The sequence below is a fragment of the Lepus europaeus genome, chromosome 8, assembly GCF_033115175.1.
Source record: "Lepus europaeus isolate LE1 chromosome 8, mLepTim1.pri, whole genome shotgun sequence".
Classification (NCBI taxonomy): Eukaryota; Metazoa; Chordata; class Mammalia; order Lagomorpha; family Leporidae; genus Lepus; species Lepus europaeus.
The window spans coordinates 13,290,343-13,310,878 of NC_084834.1; the positions used below are offsets into that span (position 1 = coordinate 13,290,343).

Consider the following 20,536-nt stretch of genomic DNA (forward strand, 5'->3'; position numbering starts at 1 on the left):
AGGCGGCCCCCGCGGGCTGCGCGCTGCCGCCCTCCGGGTCACGTGCGCCAGAGCCCTGCCCTCCACTCCGCCCTGGACGAAGGCGGCTGTGCGGCAGGAAGCGGGAGCCGGCGGGCGGAGACCCAGGCGCGGGTCCCGCGTGCTGGAGCGCGCCCTCGCCTGCTGCAGGTGGGCGGCAGAAGTCCGGGCGGCGAGGCTCAGCGCGGCTCCCCGCGCCGGGGGTACCCGAGCCGGGCAGCGGCCCGGGACCTGCCCCGCGACCTCGCGGGGAGAGCCGGGGCGCAGGAGACAGACGGCCCGCGCTGTGCCTGTCAGCCAGGGGGCCGGCCGAGCTAGCAGGGAGGCTTGAGGAAATCGATGTGAAACTGAACAGGAAATCTTAGTTGAGGAGCGCAAGCTGTGTGGATCAGCGTGGGTCTGCGCGGAAGCTGAAGTTACTGGGTGAGTATTTACTGATGGACGGACAGCAGTAGGAAGGTAAAAATGAATCCATCTTCTGTCTATAAAGATAATTGAAAATTGTTTTGTTTTGTTTTGTTTTTAGCCACATCTCAAAAGCAAAAAATAAAAATAAAAATAAATCCTTAAAAAAAATTGAAAATGAAAAAAAAAAACACCTGGTGTTAAATTGGAAATGGCATAGAAAATCAATTTTTAAAAAATATCATGCAGGATCTCTGTCCTTAATGTGCTGTACACTGTTATTTAATGCTATAACTAGTACTCCAACAGTATTTTACACTTTGTGTTACTATAAGGGGGCAAACTGTTGAAATCTTTACTTAATATATGCTAAACTGATCTTCTGTATATAGAGAATTGAAAATGAATCTTGATGTGAATGGAAGGGGAGAGGGAGTGGAAAAGGGGAGGGTTGTGGGTGGGAGGGAAGTTATGGGAGGGGGAAGCCATTGTAACCCATAAGCTGTACTTTGGAAACTTATATTCATTAAATAAAAGTTAAAAAAAAAAGAAAGAAAATTGAAAAAAGAATGCGTGTGCTAAAGGTCGGTGGACACTTGGACTTACACATTAAAACAACGCTGTGTTCCGCTGAAAAGCAGTCTGAGCCTCATTGACAGGTCTGTGCTGAAGGATTGAGGGGGATGAGCTGGAAGTGACACTGCTCTCGTTTTTCACAAAAATCGCGTTGGTTTGAGGATTCTCCGTTTTCACGACTCCACACTGAGGTCAATCGCAAGCTCTCTGCAGTGCCCCGGAGCCGTGTGCATTCAACTTCATCTACCTAATAAATACTGCGAGGTGTTCCCGCAGCTGCCAAAGTGCAGTTCCTCTGGTCTGATCAGCGCTTCCGTTTGTCCTTTGAATCCAGGCTGAAATCTCAGAGGCCAGTATCCTGTAGCAGAGTGTGCTCTGTCAAATGGTCAGCCACCTTCGGGCGGGCGGGCAGTCTCCGTGGACTCACAGAGGCTTTGTTCCGCTTTGCCTCTTTTCATTGACATAGAAAGAAATTGATTTCTTAGCTAACACTGGCTCATGCCTCTTCAGTCCTGTGATTGCCCCCCCAGATACCTCCTGCACCTCTGTCCTGTGGCAGCTCTGGAATCTGACCTTGGCTATAATCCACCTGCTTGATCCCTGAGCACTAAAACTGCTGCTGTTTTATAGTGTCTGCCAATACCTGTCTCTTCCCCCACAGCATCCCCACGCAGCGATGTGTTTTTGTTTTGTTTAACAGAGTGCATACAATTTCAAATAAATATTTTCCTTAGTAAAACTTACTGAAAAATTTTGAGCTGACCCCTGTTTTCAGTGAGAGTGTCCATGATTATGACAAATAACATTTTGTAAGTAGTTGTATTTTTTGTTTTATCTGCAAGAAGACATGAGGAGCAATACATGGGCCTCTAAATATTTATCATTATAAAATAAAATGAGGAAGTGGTGACATCAGGTGTATTTTATTCATTATATATCCACAAGAAATTATCACTGTAACATTAAATTTAGAGGGGGAAAAAGAGATTTATTTGTTTCCCATTGCAGAGAGTTTATTCCAAAGAGTCAATGAACAAAATATCGATCCAAGATGGTACAGTGAGAAAGACTCTATTTACCTCCTTTGATACAATTCCGGTTGTGTTGTCTCTCTTCTCTTGTCGCTTGTACAGCTAAAAAGGTGAACTGTGTCTACTGTCCTGTATCTGGTTCTTGGTTGTTAGTGGTTTTGGGTTTTTCTTCATGGAGGAACCAAAACTTTTTATTTAGCATAGCAGTGTTGCCCAATAGTGCTTTTTGCAAAAGTGTTGTCACCTGCACTGTGCTGTATGGGAGCCACTGGCCACAGTGCTGAGTGAGCACCTGAAACGTGGTTAACGTGGCTGAGGAGCTAAGGTGGTTTTTCCTTTTCCTTAATTAATTTTAATGCAAGTGCAGTTATGCCTACGTGACAGGTTGCTACCAGGATCACACAGCACAGGTGGCCAAGCAGCCGCCCCATGCGGCTCTGCTGATCATTGAATTGGGCCTTCCGCACCTGCAGATCTTCTACAGGATTCTCCAAGTGTTTCTTCCAGCAGTGCAGTTGCTGCAAGTGGTAACAATACACAGGTTTATAACTTTGTACCTCCTATGCGCGTACTGCTGAGAAAGAAAAGTGCCTTTCTCTGTGGGGATCCTGAGTGTGCAGCAGCAGTGTAGGCCCTTAATGCTAGGAAAATGGCACAGTCTTATCTACGGCACGATCTACACCCTGGACACTATCCTAGGCTCTGGGGGACTCTAGTCCCCTCCCACCTGTTGGAAGCCAGGTGCTGCCATGGCCCAACCACAGGTGTCAGCTTCACCCCCACCCTAATGGGATTCCCTGCCCTTCCCCCACTACAACAGTTTAGCAGGACCTGTTCTTGAACACATGGCTTGTGCGCTCTCTCTCTCTCTCTTTCTTGCCCTCTCGCCCTCCCCCACCCGACAATAAACCCTTTCCTCTAACTCCAGTGTTTAGTATGGTTTGTGGTGACCTTACACTTAAGCCCAAGTCTGAACTATAACAAAAGCTTTTGCTAATAAGACACTTAATAGTTCTCAAAGCATTTAAGATGCTTTCTCATTTGATTGTCGCAATAGCCAATTGAAGTAAACAGAGTCATACCAGTCTACCTACATAGGAGAATTTTTTCATAATGTAATAAAAATTGGACCCAAATTTGGAAGAAGTTTTGATTTCAAGATCTGGAAACTTTTTTTTTTTTTAATTTTATGTTAGTAATAAAAATGAAATGATCTGTTGGTATTATAAATGAAAGCAATGAACATATAGTATAAACATACTATATAATTGTATAATGTCTTAGCTATCTGTGAAAAGGACTCATAGCATACTTTTGAAAAACTGAATAGATATCATGTCTTAATCATAACTTGTTCACAGATTCAGGACTTCTGATTGTTTCATTTTTATTTCTTTTATTTCAGAAACTGTTGGAAAATACATCAAGTCTCACACTCAGGTGCTCCTGGAACCATGAACAACAATGGAACAGACCCGGCCATCGGATACATCTGCTCCTCCATAGCTATTCTTTTGTTTGGCTCAAACTTTGTGCCACTGAAAAAATGTGACACTGGTGATGGTAATTAACATTTCCATTATTGTCAACCTTTCATTATTTTTAAAATGTGAAGTTCTTATTCCTTGGTATTTTAAAAATGATATCTACAAAAATGAATTTTGTTGGCATGGGCATTTGGCCGAGTGATTAAGATGCAAGTTGTCCTGTCAGAATGCCTGGGTTTAAGTTCCAGCTCCGCTCCCAGTTCCAACTGCCTATTAATGTGCACCCTGGGAGGCCTTGGTGATGGCTCAAGTGGTTGGTAGTTGGGCTTGTGTCACTCATGTGGGAGACAGATCTGGATTGGCTCCTAACCTTGGCCCAGCGCTAACTGTTAGGGATATGTGAGGAGTGAACCAGACAATGGTCTCACTGTCTGTGTGTGCGTGTGTGTGCGTGTGTATCTCCATCTCCCTCTGCCTCTCAACTACATAACAAAAAATGGATAAATTCTGTTGCACCTGTTGCCTAATGAATAGAGCTTAAGAGAAGTCATTTGCTAATGCTCCTGCCAGTTTGTCTGAGTTGGTCAGTATAGGCTTACCACTAACTTGTGTTTCATGGTAAAGCTAGGATGAGTGCTGTCAAGGAAGCTTTGTAGCTATATCGTTTATGTTCATAAGAGAAGGAAATTATAGACAGTTATAATAATAGCAGTTTGGAAAACACAGATTTCAAAGACAGTTGATAAATTAGAGGACAATCTGGCCATAGCGTGAATTTTGTGCTTGTTTGTGTGCAGCTTTGTCTCTAAAAAACAACTGGAAGAACACAGAAAATTCTGCCCACATGAATGAAGATGGTGATTATACACAAAAAGCAGATGTGTACATACACACACCTACCTCCATCTGGAGCCATAGCTCTCCATCCACTAACTTTACAATAGTTCACCAGCTGCAAATCTGATTCCTGTTTCCACAAGTGAACTTCCAGTTCCAGTGTCAGTTTAAAGTGTATATTCATTGTAGAATTCATGCATTTAACCCATTAACCCATTGACCAGTTACAACTAAACTATGCTTTTTATAAGATTACCATTTTTCTTGATACATTGCTGATAAAGTTTTTGAGTATTGTTCCCCAACATATTGCCTATATACTCTATGGTTTTTATTGCTTGAGGTTGTACAATGCAATGATTTTCAGGAATGCACATCACGTTAACACAACATTGTGGTGTGAATTTTACAGAAAGAGAAGCAATAACATGTTTATCTACCTGCCTTCCATACTGAAGCCAGGAGAAGGACCTGGAGATATTACAGTGAAGTCCCACATAACATGTGTTCTTGCCCCCAATGTCTTGTCTCCATGCTACTTAAAGTAAGATTACAAATCTGTTTCCTCCTGAGACAAGAATTTCTATTTTTCTTTGAAATTGTGAAAGAATGAAAACTACTAACAAAAAACAAGATGGAATTCCTGGCTTTTAAGTCTTTCATAATTAGCTGTGTCATCCTGTGCAAGTCTTAACCAGCTCTTTTGTTTTCAGTTTCTCATTTCTAAATTGAAGAATTTATAAGATGAACTTCCTGTTCATCTCTGAGATACTGCCCTTTTGTCTTAGAGGTTAGCAGCCAATTTTCTGTCTCTCCTCTGTATGGCAATAAATAGACCTAGACAAAAATCTGGCAAAGTTACAGTCAAAAGTAGTATGCTCAGCTGTACTTGCCTCAGTGTTTCTTTGATTCTCTAAGATTTCTGTATTATTCCCCAAATCCGCGATGACACAGAAGCTGGAGAGATGTACGGATATAAGTCTTAGCACCAGCTGATGTTCATGTAACTGGCAAATGGCAACTCAGGGCATAGAAAGCAGAGTAACCCTGATCCAGAGAAACTAATTCCCGTGTCTGTGTTGTCTGGCTCATCTTGGGCATTAACCTTTATGGGAGCCTCTGTGTGGCTGTCAACGACATGATTTCTACCCTAGAGAGGGTTTTTCTTAATGATCCCTGGATGTTTTAATCACTGTTTTAACTGTGCTGTTCTGTTATCAATGCCATTTATATGATGGACGGCACTCTGATTTATTGTTTTTATTTTTATTTTCATTTTATTTGAAAGGCAGAGATGGAGACAGAGATCACTATCTGCTGGTTCTGTCTCTAGTGCCAGTCACAGCCAGAGTTGGGCCAGGCTGAAGTCAAGAGCCCGGAACCCAATCCCAGTCTCCCACATGGGTGACAGCTACGTGAGTACTTGAGCCATCACCTGCTGCTTCTCAGTGTGTTAGCAGGAAGCTGGAATCTGAAACAGATAGCTGGGACTCACACTAAGCAGTCTGATACAGGATGCAGGCACCCCTAGTGGCGACTTAAAAACATCAAACACCGGCCGTGGCTCAACAGGCTAATCCTCCGCCTTGCGGCGCCGGCACACCGGGTTCTAGTCCCGGGTGGGGCGCCGGATTCTATCCCAGTTGCCCCTCTTCCAGTCCAGCTCTATGCTATGGCCCGGGAAGGCAGTGGAGGATGGCCCAAGTCTTTGGGCCCTGCACCCGCATGGGAGACCAGGAGAAGCACCTGGCTCCTGGCTTCGGATCAGCACGATGCGCCAGCCACAGCGGCCATTGGAGGGTGAACCAACGGCAAAAAGGAAGACCTTTCTCTCTGTCTTTCTCTCTCTCACTATCCACTCTGCCTGTTAAAAAAAAAAAAACAAAAAAACAAACAAAAAAAACACACCAAACACCTACCCCTGAGTGTGATTTCGAAGTAAAAAAACCGCAGCCTGCAGCGCTGGCATTCTATATGGGCACTAGTTCAAGTTTTGGCTGCTCCACTTCTAATCCAGCTCTCTGCTGTGGCCTGGGGAAGAGGTAGAAGATGGCCCAAGTGCTTGGGCCTCAGCACCCGAATGGGAGACACAGAAAAAGCTCCTAGCTTTTGATCGGCGCAGCTGCATTCATTGTGGCCACTGGGGAGTGAACCAGCCGGAGGCTTTTCTCTCTTTGTCTCCCTCTCACTGTCTTTAACTCTACGTCTTAAATAAATACAATCTTTTCTAAAAAAGAGAACGTTATGCAGAAACACAGTGTGTATAGATAGACTTCAGAATCAAACAACCTGGGCGTAAATTCCCGTCCTGCAAACTTCTAGCTGTTTGGTCAGATTGCCTAATCTCAGATTGATTTTCTTTGTCTCTGAGTTAGGATTAATTATTATGCAGAGGAGTTGTAAGAATGAAATGTGGAAGTGCCTGGCATACAGACATTCAATAAGTTGTGGTCATGCCTATGATATCTCATTGATAGTCCAAAGTTCAAATTTACTCAAATCAACTTGATCCAATAGCACCACCTTCGTTTATTTCCAGGTATGTTTCTCCAGTGGATCCTTTGTGCTGCCATATGGTTGGTTGCCTTGGTGGTCAATCTGATACTGCATTGCCCTAAGTTTTGGCCTTTTGCAATGCTTGGGGGCTGCATTTGGGCAACAGGTAATGTGTGATACAACTTACTCTGTAATCAATTAATACAGTGATCAAAATAACTCACAGTAGGAATATAGAACATATTGTAATTCTGAATAATCTTTAGTCATGGATACTAGAAATTAGGTACTTAATTTCTTCCTTTCAGATGCTTACTAAATGTTTTTGGTTCATTTCCTGGTTTGTTTCTCTTATAATTTCTTTCCAAGTTCCTTGTGGAAAATTATCATAAAAAATGTTTCAATCTTTTTAAGTGTAACTAGTATTTATGTGTACTGGCCTTTCTCACACATGTTTGTTATACAACATTTATTAAATAAAAGTCTCAATACCATTTTTAGGACTTATCCCTAATAGTGGGGAAACATAGACACATTATTATTTCAAAAGTATTGATTCAGAGAAAAACAAAGCAAGTAAAAATTTTCTGTCTGTTGCCTTATCAGTATCTAAAATATATACTGGAATCTGTGCCCTCTCTCAGCCAGGCAGCACTGTTGCCTTTCAACTGATACAAGCACATGCCATCGATTTTTTGTCTTTGACAAAGAGAATTCCAAGTATCAAAGACCTCTAGAGAAAATTTTGTTAAAAGCAAATAAATAGTAAATGTTTATTGCTTACTCTCTTAAGTTGATCTGTAAGAGATTAGATGATTTAATGAAGTTCATGAGTTGGAGGCCAAAAGAGTTAAATTTCTACTAGATTTTACGTTAACTTACCTCACAGCTCAGTGTGATTGTTTCCTTTATCTGATGGGAGAGAGGAACACAGCAAGCATCCATCCATCCATCCCAGGTGCCCCTGGGAGGCAGGGTGTGGGGAGTCTACTATGAAAGAATCGCAAGTGTGGATGCTGTAGGAAGGCAGCTGGCAGGATTGGAGCATGGAGGAGAAACAGGAGCCAGTGCTGAGTTAGGGATTTTCCTGTAGGTGATTAGGAAGGTGGAGATATTGATGGTTGTGAAGACACAGGGAAAGAATATGATAGCCAGGGGAAATGCTTAATTCAGTTTGAGAACTTCTGAATCTACAGGTCTTGAAGTGGCCACAGTAGAAGACACGTGGTTGCAAACTTCTTACCAGAAGTTTGCAGCATGACACAAATTCTGTCCAGACTATGGCTAAGTGCAGGGAGCGCATGCCTCTAGTTCACAGCTGAAATCATGATATTGGGTCAAGTATTCAGCAGAGACTATAGCAAGGGGAGGAGCATGTTCAAAGGAAAGTCTTAAGTGGGCATTTAAATCAGAAGGAGTTATGGGAAGTGGTAAAAATCAGCCAGAGAAAGAGCTGAAAGGGGAAACAGGTGGAAAATCAGATGAACACATCTTAAAAGCCAAAAGAAGGAACCTTTGAAAAAAAGGCCATTTGGTAGGCAGAGAGCGAGCCAGAGAAGGAGACAGATGAGAGTTCCCATCCACTTCTTCACTCACTGAATACACTCAGTAGCCCAGACAGGGCCAGGTTGAAGTGAGGAGCTAGGAATTCCATCCAGGTTTTCCATGTGGGTGGTGGGGAACCAGTCACTTGAACCATCACCTGCTGCTTCCCAGGGTGTGCGTTACAGGAAGCTTGTTGGAGTTAGGCGACAGAGCCAGGTATCAAACCCAGGCACTCCAGTGTAGCATGTGGGCATCATAACCACTGGGCAAAACAGCTGCTCCCAAAGAGAAAATCCTTTCAGAGGAGCTTGTGGGTGGGAGGCCAGACTGCTCAGCAGACAAGAACTGTTAAAAAGAATGTGATGAACATGAGTTTAGTCCGGCATTATCTGCAGTAGCTTAAAGCTATTAATGCAAGAATCTGGAAGACAAGTTCGTGAGCATAGAAGGGCAAATTCTAGGGCCAGGTTGGGGTCAAAGACTTCTGCCCACGGCTGGCTCTGTTTAGAGTCTAGAGTTCTGGGATAGTCACTACTACTCTGATCATTGACAGCTTCTGCAAGGAGTCACAGACTAGAGACCTTTGTCAAAGGTGAAGAACAGCTGTAGAGTTAGGCAAGAAGTGAATTTGACATCTTTCTCTGTAGGATTATTCCCTAAGCCTAGTTCCTTTAATAATCACAAGTCTAATGCCCAAAGAATGATTATTTTAAAAATGAGGTACTATGATTTACTAAATTTGTCCACGTCCTATGACCTACGATTGAAGTTGGAATAAACACTAGTTCAACTTATAAATGTATTTGCTGTATTGGAAATAACACATTTCTTCTGTGTATTACACCTACAGGGAACATTGCTGTTGTCCCAATTATCAAAACCATTGGTTTAGGCCTTGGAATCTTAATCTGGGGATCATTTAACGCCTTGACTGGCTGGGCAAGCTCAAGGTAACAGCAGTCAAACTGTTTAAACTCAGATTCACTACACCCTTACTCTCTATGTAAGGCGACAGCTAAGGACTGGGCTTCCAGAGAGTAATAACATCTTATTCTTAATCTCCTAGGGATGACAGCTGGTGAAGTACACACATCAAATATGCCACCTGTAATCATCACTCGGTCTAAATTCCTCATAAGTAGTCCAGATATTTGCTCAAAATCTATAGCTAGGAAACAGAAGTGGGGAGAAAAAGAAAGCACTGATGTTTATTTCCGCTTTCCATTGTGTGAGAGTTGATGGGCATGTCTAATGTACACTCTCACTTCATTTTCACAAAAGCCTGAGGTAAACATGACCTCTTAGAAGAGCTGATACACATAGGGATTGAGTCATCTGCTGAAGGCTGCAAAACTAGTAAGCCAGGATCCAAGCCTGGCCTACCAGTTCTAGGCACATATTTTCTCTAGCTAAAGATCACAGCCATGTTTACAAACATGCCTATCCGTGTTTCATATACTGCTATGTTCATACACTGCTTAATTCCACTCTGGTCAACCATGGACCCCATGTTTGACAATAGTCACATAAGATTATATCACTTAGTGATGTCTTGCTATCTTAGATTCCATAAGTATACTCAATAGTGTTCCCACAATGACCACATGACTTAAGTATACATTTCTCAGGATGTACGCCGTCATTGGTGATGCGTGACTATGTTGTTGCTGACTACTTTAACACTATAATGGCAGGATTGAGCAGTTGCAAGAGATTATCTGCCCCCAAAACCTAATATATTTCTCTCTGGCCTTTTAAGAAAACTTTTGCCAACCCCAGCTCTCCAGCTGTGCTGAATAGTAGGGTAGGTGGAAGCCTCATATGACCAACATATTTAAACCTAAATTAGTGAAAATTTGGTGACATAAAATTCTGTTTCCCGTAGCATTAGCCATGTCTCAGGTGCTTGTAGCCACATGTGGTGGGGGGCTACACTGTTGTTCCGTGTAGATGCAGACTAGCTCTGTTATCACGGGAAGTTCTGTTGGACCCAGTCAGCATTCAAAGTGACACTGAAGTCGAGTTTGGGTAAAGTAGAATGGAGTATGTCATTCTCACCTTACTTTGCAGCTCTCCTTCCACTCAGCATATTATCACCACTTCTGTATAACAAAATAGGTGGACTCATTACCCTCTAATACAGTCTTTCCTGCCCTTGACTCATGCCCCAACCTGCTTTGTATAAATGCTTGTTTTCTTTTGGTTCTTGCTCCCTTTTCTCTTGCCTTGGATGGTACAATGTGATTCTTGGTGGTTACCGTGGCAATAACCAGGAAAGAAAAATAAGAGTTTAAAGTGACTTCTAAGAATAGAAATTGTCAGGCAAGACATTATTTAGAACTATTTCAATACTGTATGAAATGCAGCCAGTTCATTAGCAGTCAGCTAACCATTTGAACTACCTCTTCCTCCTTCTTCATTAGTCTTAATAAGAAAGGGAGATTCACAAGTACTTTTGCATATATTAACTTGCTTAATCTTCATAACCTATAAGGTAGATCCAAGCATTAACTCCATTTTAGCCATAGGAAATTGAGGCACAGAGAAGGTAAAAACCAAGCTCACACTAAGAGAACTAGAATTTGAAACCAGGAATTTGGCCCACACTTCGTGCATGGCAACAATATCCAATTTGATGTGACTTTGGAATTTCAGGTTCGGCTGGTTTGGAATGGATGCAGAAGAAGTACCAAAACCACTGCTGAATTACATTGGAGCTGGACTATCAGTAGTAAGGTATGCAGCTCTTCCTAATGGTTTAGCTCTTCCTCCAAACATGTAGAGCACTTGCTAAAGATCAGGTGGGCCTACTCTGCCTGATTTATCCTCAGATTCTTCATTCACAAATGATCCCATATCTGCAGTCAGGAGCCCCACCTTTGGCTCTCAAAAGCTGTGAGAAATTGGAAAAATCTTTTAACTGCTTTGAAGCTTGGTTTGAAATCGGAGAAGACCCCATAAAATTTACACTGAAATGTGGTCCTTTGAAGTTCCCTAGAAATGCTATCCGGGGTGCCACATGTGCTACAAGAATTTGGGGTGCCATACGATTTCACCATATTCTTACGAATAAATCCCCAATATTATTAAGCCCAAGAGGGTTCTTGCCTAATATTTAGAGAAGAATTCTAAATATCAGCACAAGTAAACGAGGCAGCATGGTACATTTTAAGCTTTTATTTAGTGAGAAAGATGCATAGGAGAATGAGAGCTTTATTTAAGAGAGAGAGGTGAATAGGGGTTCATACCAAGCACCAGGAACCAGCCACTGGGAGGAGCATCTAGGTCAGGAAGCCTAGGGTGGGTGGCCGAAGGCCATGCGCTCTGGAGGCGCAGGGCTACAGCAAGCCCGCCTCCTGGCTAGAGGCCAGGGAAGAGAGAAGGGGCCAGACACACCATGTCCCAGGCTTTTAACCCACTTCCAAAGGGGAGTGGTTAATTAATCTGATAGGCTGGTGGGCACCCAGGTGTGGCCAGGTAGGGCCATGTGGTCACACAGGGGCATGGTGAAGGCGTGGTCTTCCAGCTCACAAACCTAATCAATTTTAACCTGTATGCCTGTCTACTAAAGGTTTTGTTACCTATACTATGTAGGAAACCATACCCCATAGTTCATAAATTAGAACCAGAGGGTGCATTTTTGACAACTAAAACGTGTTATACAAGTATTGTACTGGTTGCCTGATGGCCCTGCGTTAGTTATTGTTTATCTTTTCTGTTTGTTACAGTGCCCCGCCCCCTTATCCATGAGGAATGCCTTCCAAAACCCCAGGGGATCCCAGAATCTGCACAGTGCTATACCCTGTCACTTAATGCCATTTCCATCTTAGCTAAGCACTTGTCACACAATTCAGTTTTAGCTTTTACGGTGGGAGGAACAGCAACAAAACTGGTTTGTTTCTGTTTCCTTCTTCACAATTTCACGAATAAAAGAATTGCGGTGCAGATCGTAGTTATCTCAGCCTGCAGTTATTCTCTTTAAGTCAAGAAGTTTTATGTTTCCAATTAAAAGAGATACTTTGCAGTTTCTCTTTGGCATGTCTGAACTGATAGCTTCACTACTCTTATGCTCTGTGACTTTAAAAAAAGAAAAAGGTTTACTTATTTAGCAGAGCTACAGAGAGAGTAGGAGAGAAAGAGAGAGAGAAAGAGAAAGGGAGAGAGAGATCTTCCTACTGCTGGTTCACTCCCCTACATGGCCACAGTGGCTGGGCCCAGGAGCCAGGAGCTTCTTATGGGTCTCCCACGTGGGTGCAGGGTCCCAAACACTTAGGCTATCTTCTACTGCTTTTCCCAGGCCATCAGCGGGAAGCTGGATCAGAAGTGGAGCAGTGGGAACTTGAACTGGTACCCCGCAGGTGGCAGCCTAACCCACTTCACCACAGCACCAGCCTTCTTTGTGACTGTTTTTAAGAAAAAATAAGACTCAAACACAAGCACTGTGATACTGCAGCAGCTGCTGGGTGCCTTTGGGTGTAAGGTGTATACATACATGTGCACACGTTATACAAATGGATGATTTGTGTCCAGGCAGCACAATAACATAGCATGGCATCACATTTCATCATACTACTCGGAACATTGTGCAATTTAAAACTTAAAATTTGCTTATTTCTGGAATTTTCCATTTAATTTTTTCAGACCATGGTTAATCATGGATAACAGTGGGGACACCAGTACTCACTCTGTTAACTGGTTTCCACTTTGTGTCTCCCCACTTGTTTTTGGCCCAACTAGATAAACAGTCTCTCCCCTGTGAAAACTCCTACTTTTCTGAGGTATCTGTTTTTTTGGATGTGTGTGTGTCTAGTTGCATGCACTCTATAAATGGGATGAAAATGACTGAATCTCTATGTGGCAATGTCGTCAATAAAACCTAAAGGGAATTAGGTCACCTTAAATTTAGTCCCTTTTTCTCTCTGAACTCCGTTTGTATTCCCTGTCAGTACCACACATAATGAATGGCACTGCCTGCAAAGATTTTAGTACCTTTTATTCTTCAAAGAAAGAACAGTGTGTTTTCCTTCCTCCAGCAATGATAGCTTTTCCCTGGCCTCATTCTGGAGCAGGAGCAGTCTCTTGTCATTGAAATGTTGCCTTAGGGAGTGGTCCCAGGCCTATATAGCCTAAGAAACAGACTACGTAGATTATTCTGAAGTAGTAGATTCAGGACACTTTTGATTAGAGGCACTGTCATACAGGATTCTAGCTTTGATTAGCTTGCTCTCTGTGAAGCACTTTCTTTGTACCCAGAAGTTGAGATATGGTATGCCTTAATTTTGGCATATTATCTGGTAATTTGAGGCCTGTTTACCTAGTCGACTAGGCATTGTTTTTCATTTTCTAAAAGAAAGTGTACTCTTTACATTACAAATTCATCTTTTGTTTTCTACCTCTTCTGCCTATTTGACCTTGAGCAGATCCCTTCATTTCCTCAAGCCTTGGTTTCTTCTTCTCTAAAGAAAGGATAGCAACAAGTTTATCAGCTATTTTAAGGATTAAATTAAATAAAATATAAGTGCATAGAATAGTGCTAGGCATATCAGTAATGTTGTGAGTATAGTTTCCATTTATAATTATCTTCATGAGTAAGTGTTCATGTTCAATTAATATTTCCCCCTTGGGCATGCGCTCTCCAAATTTATGCTACACTGTTCAGTCTTCTTGAGGAATCTTGGAGTCCAGCTTGAAGCTTGGTATCATGGGAATATAATTCTCCCTTCCTGTCACATGCCCAGGCTCCCTTCCATGCCTCTCTTATGGGGAGAGACCTGCAATCTGTTAGTTCATGAGTTTAACTTAAATCAGTTTTTTTCTAAAAGATGTTCATTGAATAAACTTGGAGCTTCATGGTCAGCATAAAGAAACTTGGATTATGGTTGTCTTGGTTTAGAATGTTGATTTTATTTTTATAATTGAAATTGTTGCTTCCATCCTCTGTACACTTCATTAAAGAGTTGGTTAGATCGTATCTAGCCCTATATTTTCCCTGTTTGGCATATAAGACAAGTGCTAGTTGGTGTGTATAAGATAAACCATTCTAGGTATTTCACATAGGGGAAAATTGAACACAGGGAATTAGTTCCAAAAATGTTGTAAGACCTAGGGAAGCAAAAGAAGGCAGGCGGCATCACCCATTGTGCAAGCACCCACACCCTGGCTGCTGCGTCTGGAAGCAGGTTCCTCTGCCCTGAGCCACGGCAGCTTCTCCTGTCTTTTCCTTGGCTCCGAGCACTTCCCCCTGGCAGATCCCAGCTGCCAGTAGAGCAGTTTTTGTCCTCCAGGCTCTGGGTGGGAGTAGAGCTGATGCCAATATTCAGGACACTGTTTGAAACATTGCTTTAATGAAAATCAAAAGTCAGAATTCTCTTACAAGGCAGAATTTTTTTTTTGATTAAAAAATAGTAATGTGCTTCAGATTATTTTGAAAAATCTGTTTCCATTCTCTTCTCACTGAACTTGATATGCCTGGAGGGATATTTTTCTCCCACGCTTCAGCTCTTCTTTCATATTGTAAAGAAACCCGAATGTTTCCCTCCAGCACTAACCTGTTCTCAGGACCATAGTCCCTGAATCTAACCGTGCACCAGGCCACACATCCCGTACAGGTGCCCTAAGGTCCTGCCCTCCAGTGTTGGGAAGATAACGTGTGGAAGGGGACTGTGTTGCCCAGCACTCCACAAACACTGGGTCATTGGTTCCTTTCTCTTCACCATCTGCATTTCCCAACCAGAATGACATTTCCTTTTCTTCTTTTAAAACTCAGTCTTTTTAAAATGAATTCATTTATTTATTTTTGAAGGCAGAGGGAGAAAGAATCAGACGAGAGTTCTCATCTGCTAGTCCACTATCCAGATGCTTCCAAGAGCAAGGGCTGGGTCAGTGCCTCAGGTGTGGAGGGTTTCAATCTGGGCCTCCCACTGGGGTAGCAGGGACTCAACTGCTTGAGCGATCACATGCTGCCTTCCAGGTCTGCATTAGCAGGAAGGTGAACTGGGAAAGAGAGCAGGATTCGAACCCAGACACTCCAGTATGGGATGTGGACATCCCCAGTGGTATCTTAACCACTAAGCCAAAATGCCTGTCCCAGAATGACTCTTCTTATCCTACCCTTCCCTGCAAAGTGATTAAAGGAATTACTCATAGTCACGCAAATAAAAAAGCTTCAGTCATTTTTACATTTTTGCTCTTTATACTTTACCCTATATCTAATCCTATAGAATTCTTTCTGATTGTTTCACAAGTTCTTCCTCTCCCTTCCTACCCTGACACCTGTACACAACAGTGAAAACCTCACATCCAATCTCCCTGGTTCTGTTCTTTTCATTTTGCACAATGACTTGCTCCTATTTGTTATAAATCAGGTCATGTCAGTCTTCTTCTTCTTCTTCTTTTTTTTTTTTTTAAGATTTCATTAATTTAAAAAGCAGAGTTACAAAGGGATGGGGAGAAACAGAGAGAGAGAGAGAGAAATCTTCCATCAACTGGCCACAGTGCCTGGGGAGCTGGGCCAGGCAGGCCAAAACCAGGAACCAGAAGCTTCTGGTTCTCTCATGTGGGTGCAGGGACCCAAGGACTTGGACCATCTTCCACTGCATTCGTAGGCACAATAGCAGGGAGCTGGATCAGAAGTGGATTGAACTGGCGCCCATGTAGGATACGGCTTTGCAGGTGGTGGCTTAACCTGTAATATACCACAATGCTGGCCTCTATGTCAGTCTTCTGTTTAAAATCTTTATGGCTTCCCGTTGGGTTCAGAATCAGCTTGTCTCCTTGCAGGGTTGCCCTCCACAGTGGATACGCCCAGTGCCTCTTCTTGTGTTGTGCGTCTGTTGACCCTGGGTTATTTATCCTACTATCTCCCAGACACTTTCTTCAGCTTCAGATGCCCTTCTTAGCCACTCTTTAATTCCAACTTGGATTTTCCATCCCATGCAATATTTCCTTGATTTCTTCCATGTTAAAATGAATCATCATTGAACTATTACAGTTATTTTGATTTACTACTTTTATTGTTGAGATTCTCAGTCTACTTTATTATCCATACATTATTTTTTATTCTCAAACTATGAGTTCCTGAAGGACAAGATCCACTTTCTTCTGTGTGTGCTGTCACCCCCACCATCATCAAGAGTTTCCTCCATGTGTTTGATACTCAGTAGATTCACAGTAAATACTGAATTCAGTCATCATGTGAAAACACACACACACACTTTACTAATAGTATGGTGAATAAGACTGCAAACCTAGGGAAATTGGAAAGCTCAGAAATCTAGAGACACACGCCTCGTGTAAAACACTGGTTTTTAAAACTTCCCATGTTTTTGGCAGCGTTCATCATGGAACTTTGCTGGTGTGCTGCACTGAGCTCTTTTAAGTCTGTAGCCCTAAAAACTTTGTGATTTGGTTGCTCTTATGTCTATACACATAAAATAAATTTCATTAGCTCCTCCCAACTTGCTGCCACCCACCTCTTCATGATGTAATTGGAGTAAGATTCTTATTCCTTTTTTTTTTTAAAGTATTTATTTATTTGAAAGGTAGAGTTAGAGAGAGGGGGAGATAGTGAGTGAGTGAGAGAGAGAAAGAGAGAGAGAGATCTTCATTGTGTTGGTTCACTCCCCAAATGGCCTGAAGGGCTGGGGTTGGACCAGACCAAATCCAGGAACCTGGAACTCATCTGGGATTCCCATTTGGATAGTAGGGGCATAGATACTTAGAACATTTTCCACTGCTTTCTCAAATGTGTTAACAGTGAGCTAGATCAGACATGGAGCAGACAAGACTCAAACCAGCACTAGATGGGACGCTGGCATCACAGGCAGTGGCTTAACCCACTGAGCCACCGTGCTGGCCCCTAGGGTTATTTGTGACTTCCCTGCTCCTGTGACTAGCATTAACACCCAAGCTCAACACCCTTGATTTCTTTCCCCTGCTCAGGTCCTCCTCTCTCTTCCATTTGGAACTTAAAACTCTCTTTACTGTCATGTTTTGAAATTTTACCATGTGCCAAATTTTACCATGTGCATTGTCACTTCGCTTTCATGACAGCTTTTTGATGAGGGAGTAGCTCCATTTTCTAGGTAAAAATGTTGATGCGTAGGAAGATAAAGTGAATGTTTGGAGAATCAGCTTTATCCATAGCCTTCAAATCCCTCTAACATATCAGTCCATATTGTTTGCTTCAGAAGTTTATACAAAGTAGGCAGTTCTCACAGGATTTTGAGGAAGAGTACAGTTGTATTGCCTATCATTAACCTCAAAAATAACATGTGCAAGTATGCACGCATGTATTTAATTCATTTATATGTATTCTCACATGTGCAAATCTGAGGTTTTATGCATTCAATTTTACCTGAGTGGTTAATAACTACTTTGAAGACCCTGAGAAGCTAGGAAATGTGGTTCCTATCTTCTAGTCAATTAGAAAATCTTTGGAGAAAAAGAGATGACATAGAATTGTGACAAATGATCCGAATTGTGTGGTAATTGTTCTCAGTGCTGTGGGAATTCGGAAGAGGAAGACTGGGTGAGATTGGTCTGGGGGGATTCTCTGTGCATTCAGCACTGCAGCTTTTCCTTGGACGCGAAGAGGAGCCTGTGATGTGTAATGGGTCCCAGACTGTAGTGTGAAGGAAACGAGCAAGACCAAGTTTGGGAAAACTGGCAGGCCTAGGAGAGTAGAGAGCTTGGAGCAGAGAGTGGTCAGGGTAGAAGTTTATGTGGGCAGTCATGCTGGGATAGATTGGGTGGAGCAGAAGGCAGATAGCTATAGAAGTCAAAGTGGAAGACAATGCAGAATCCTTCACATGTTAAAGGAAGGAAGAAACTGAACTAAGAAGCTAACTAGGAAATTAATAGTTTTTAAACAAAAACTGGGATACAGTATGTAGTACTCTGCATGTATTCATTTACTCTTTTTCAATCTATATACACCTTAAAGCGTATTTTAACTTCAAACCTTTAAATTGGATTTAAAGGTATTTTTTAAAATGTCCAAAGCATACCAAACTTGTTCAAGTTTCCAAATTTACTATTTTAACACATTTTACATGGTTCAAAAGTCAATAATAAATGGAGCATTAGTTGTGAAGATACTGGACATGGATAGAATGTACATTGTGAGAAAGTTGTTAAAAAGAAACACATTACTAGGATTAGGTGTGTGCTTTAATCTCTTAAGATATATCCTCACTGGGGTGAGCACTTTGCACAGAGGTTTAGATGCCACCTGGGACACCCACATCCATTATCAGAATATTCCAGACCCAGTTCCACTCCCAATTCAAGCTTCATGCTAATGATTACCCTGGCAGGTAGCAGGTGATGGCTCAAGTCATGGGGTCTCTTCTCTCCCTCTTGGAGTTCTTGCAATATCAGTGAATGTAGATCGTCCCCATTTTTTTTTTTTTTACGGCTGCTTGATGTCCCATGCTGGACCATATAGGTCACCTTAACTTAGAAATGGTGAGCCTGTGTTGGTGGGCCTCTAGTTGGCGTGGGAAGGTCAGAAATGGACTCACCTTTAATGTCGATAGCTAGCCCCACATCTCTGGGACAGGTGCGCAGCTCTTCACTCCCATCAGCTGTATGTCAGAGTGCCCTTAGAGTTAGTCCAATTAAGAATAACAGGAAGTCGGCACTGCGGCTCACTAGGCTAATCCTCCACCTGCGGCGCCGGCACACCGGGTTCTGGTCCCGGTCGGGGCGCCGGATTCTGTCCCGGTTGCCCCTCTTCCAGGCCAGCTTTCTGCTGTGGCCCAGGAGGGCAATGGAGGATGGCCCAAGTGCTTGGGCCCTGCACCCCATGGGAGACCAGGAGAAGCACCTGGCTCCTGCCATCGGATCAGCGTGGTGTGCCAGCCTTGGCGGCCACTGGAGGGTGAACCAACGGCAAAGGAAGACCTTTCTCTCTGTCTCTCTCTCTCACTGTCCACTCTGCCTGTCGTATAGCTTTTTTTTGTATTTCTTTTATTATGTGATCCCAAAGTTAATCAAGGATAAAAAAAATGATGGGGCCATTGACTAAAACAAGGAAATCAAGAGAAAGGTCTGATGAGGGCTAGGGGAAGAGTTCTGGTCTTGAACACATATGTGGCAATGAAGCAAGATGAGAGAAATCAAGGAAAATTGCAGTTCTGAAGAAGTGGCAGAGCCACTGAAGGTACAGTTTGGAAACAATCATCAGATCATTAGGACTTGAGTTTTTAAGTTGTGTTTTCTCTTCAACATTAGGCAGCTTGATATGAACCAACGTTAGGGTAAATATCACTGAAATTTTATTTTCCTTACAGTGCTTTCATATTTTTGTTCATCAAAAGTGAAATACCGAATAACACGTGTTCCGTGGATACCACACCACTAATAACAGAGCGTGTGAGTATAGTACGAGAGGCAACTTTACTTGATGCATAACATTAGGATTTGAAACTCAGATGGACAGACAGAGTTTTCTTGTCACTCTGGCTTTGTAAAATATCTTAGCATATGTATTATGCCTACACCTATGTGGCCATCCGTATTTCCACAGTGGAACTGTTCAGCACGCCCTGAGTTTATTTATGTTTATTGAGTATATTTATGTATACAGCTCCATGTTTTTGGAATGATGTAAGGACTTCTGCAGAAGGGGATTGTGTAAGTAAGTTTAGAAGGAAGGAGGAAGGAGGTGTTCAGGTAGGCTGGAGGAAGGAACAGACCAGGAAGCCAATGAAAGAGTGAGTGAAGTCAGGTGAGGGTATGGGTTGAGTTTTGTTTTCTTCCTGTTTCTCTTTTCTGCCATTTCCTGATTGGCTCAGAGGTGAAGAAAGGCCACTGTTTTGACCTTGAGGAGTCTAACTTTGTCGGGAATAGCTAAGATGAGCTAGCTAGGGACATGGGTGTCAGCAGAGATGCACAAAAGTGATTCCAGGGCAAACCCCAGGCCATGAATGCAGACCCTAGACTTCCTGCCACCAGTGTCCTTCTACCTGCCTTGGGCCCGGCGCTGTCTGGCTGCTCTCTGAATCATGTTCCCTGCTCCCCCCCCCTCCCCGCCCCCATCCCACTGAGGGACTGCCTCCTGGCAAGGTGCTGCCTCTACTCCTTACGTCAAGGTTAGTGTTTCTTTCTCTTTTCCTTCTTCCTCTATCAAAACTTTCA

The 20,536-nt window shown here is 42.8% G+C and overlaps 1 protein-coding gene across 4 annotated transcripts; it reads left to right on the forward strand.

Annotated features, from left to right (window-relative positions):
* The first annotated feature begins 121 nt into the window (after positions 1-121).
* Positions 122-19,830, forward strand: LOC133765472 (transmembrane protein 144-like). Of its 4 annotated transcripts, none has more exons than XM_062199032.1 (6): positions 122-441; positions 3,436-3,593; positions 6,894-7,016; positions 9,246-9,345; positions 11,051-11,131; positions 19,690-19,830. In XM_062199032.1, the coding sequence occupies exons 2-6, from the start codon at positions 3,485-3,487 to the stop codon at positions 19,808-19,810; spliced, it is 534 nt and encodes a 177-aa protein (XP_062055016.1). In that variant the 5' UTR covers positions 122-441; positions 3,436-3,484; the 3' UTR covers positions 19,811-19,830. The 4 variants fall into 4 exon arrangements, with proteins under 4 accessions (XP_062055016.1, XP_062055017.1, XP_062055018.1 ...); XM_062199033.1 differs by lacking the exon at positions 19,690-19,830 and adding an exon at positions 12,693-14,477; XM_062199034.1 differs by lacking the exon at positions 19,690-19,830 and adding an exon at positions 12,124-12,225.
* The last annotated feature ends 706 nt before the right edge of the window (positions 19,831-20,536 follow it).

Excerpts from the sequence above, each read along its gene's own strand:
- LOC133765472 (XM_062199032.1), top strand. The coding sequence starts at position 3,485 with ATGAACAACAATGGAACAGACCCGGCCATCGGATACATCTGCTCCTCC. Across the intron at positions 3,594-6,893 it reads AAAATGTGACACTGGTGATG|GTATGTTTCTCCAGTGGATC; the intron begins GTAATTAACATT and ends GTTTATTTCCAG. Across the intron at positions 11,132-19,689 it reads GCTGGACTATCAGTAGTAAG|TGCTTTCATATTTTTGTTCA; the intron begins GTATGCAGCTCT and ends TTTTCCTTACAG.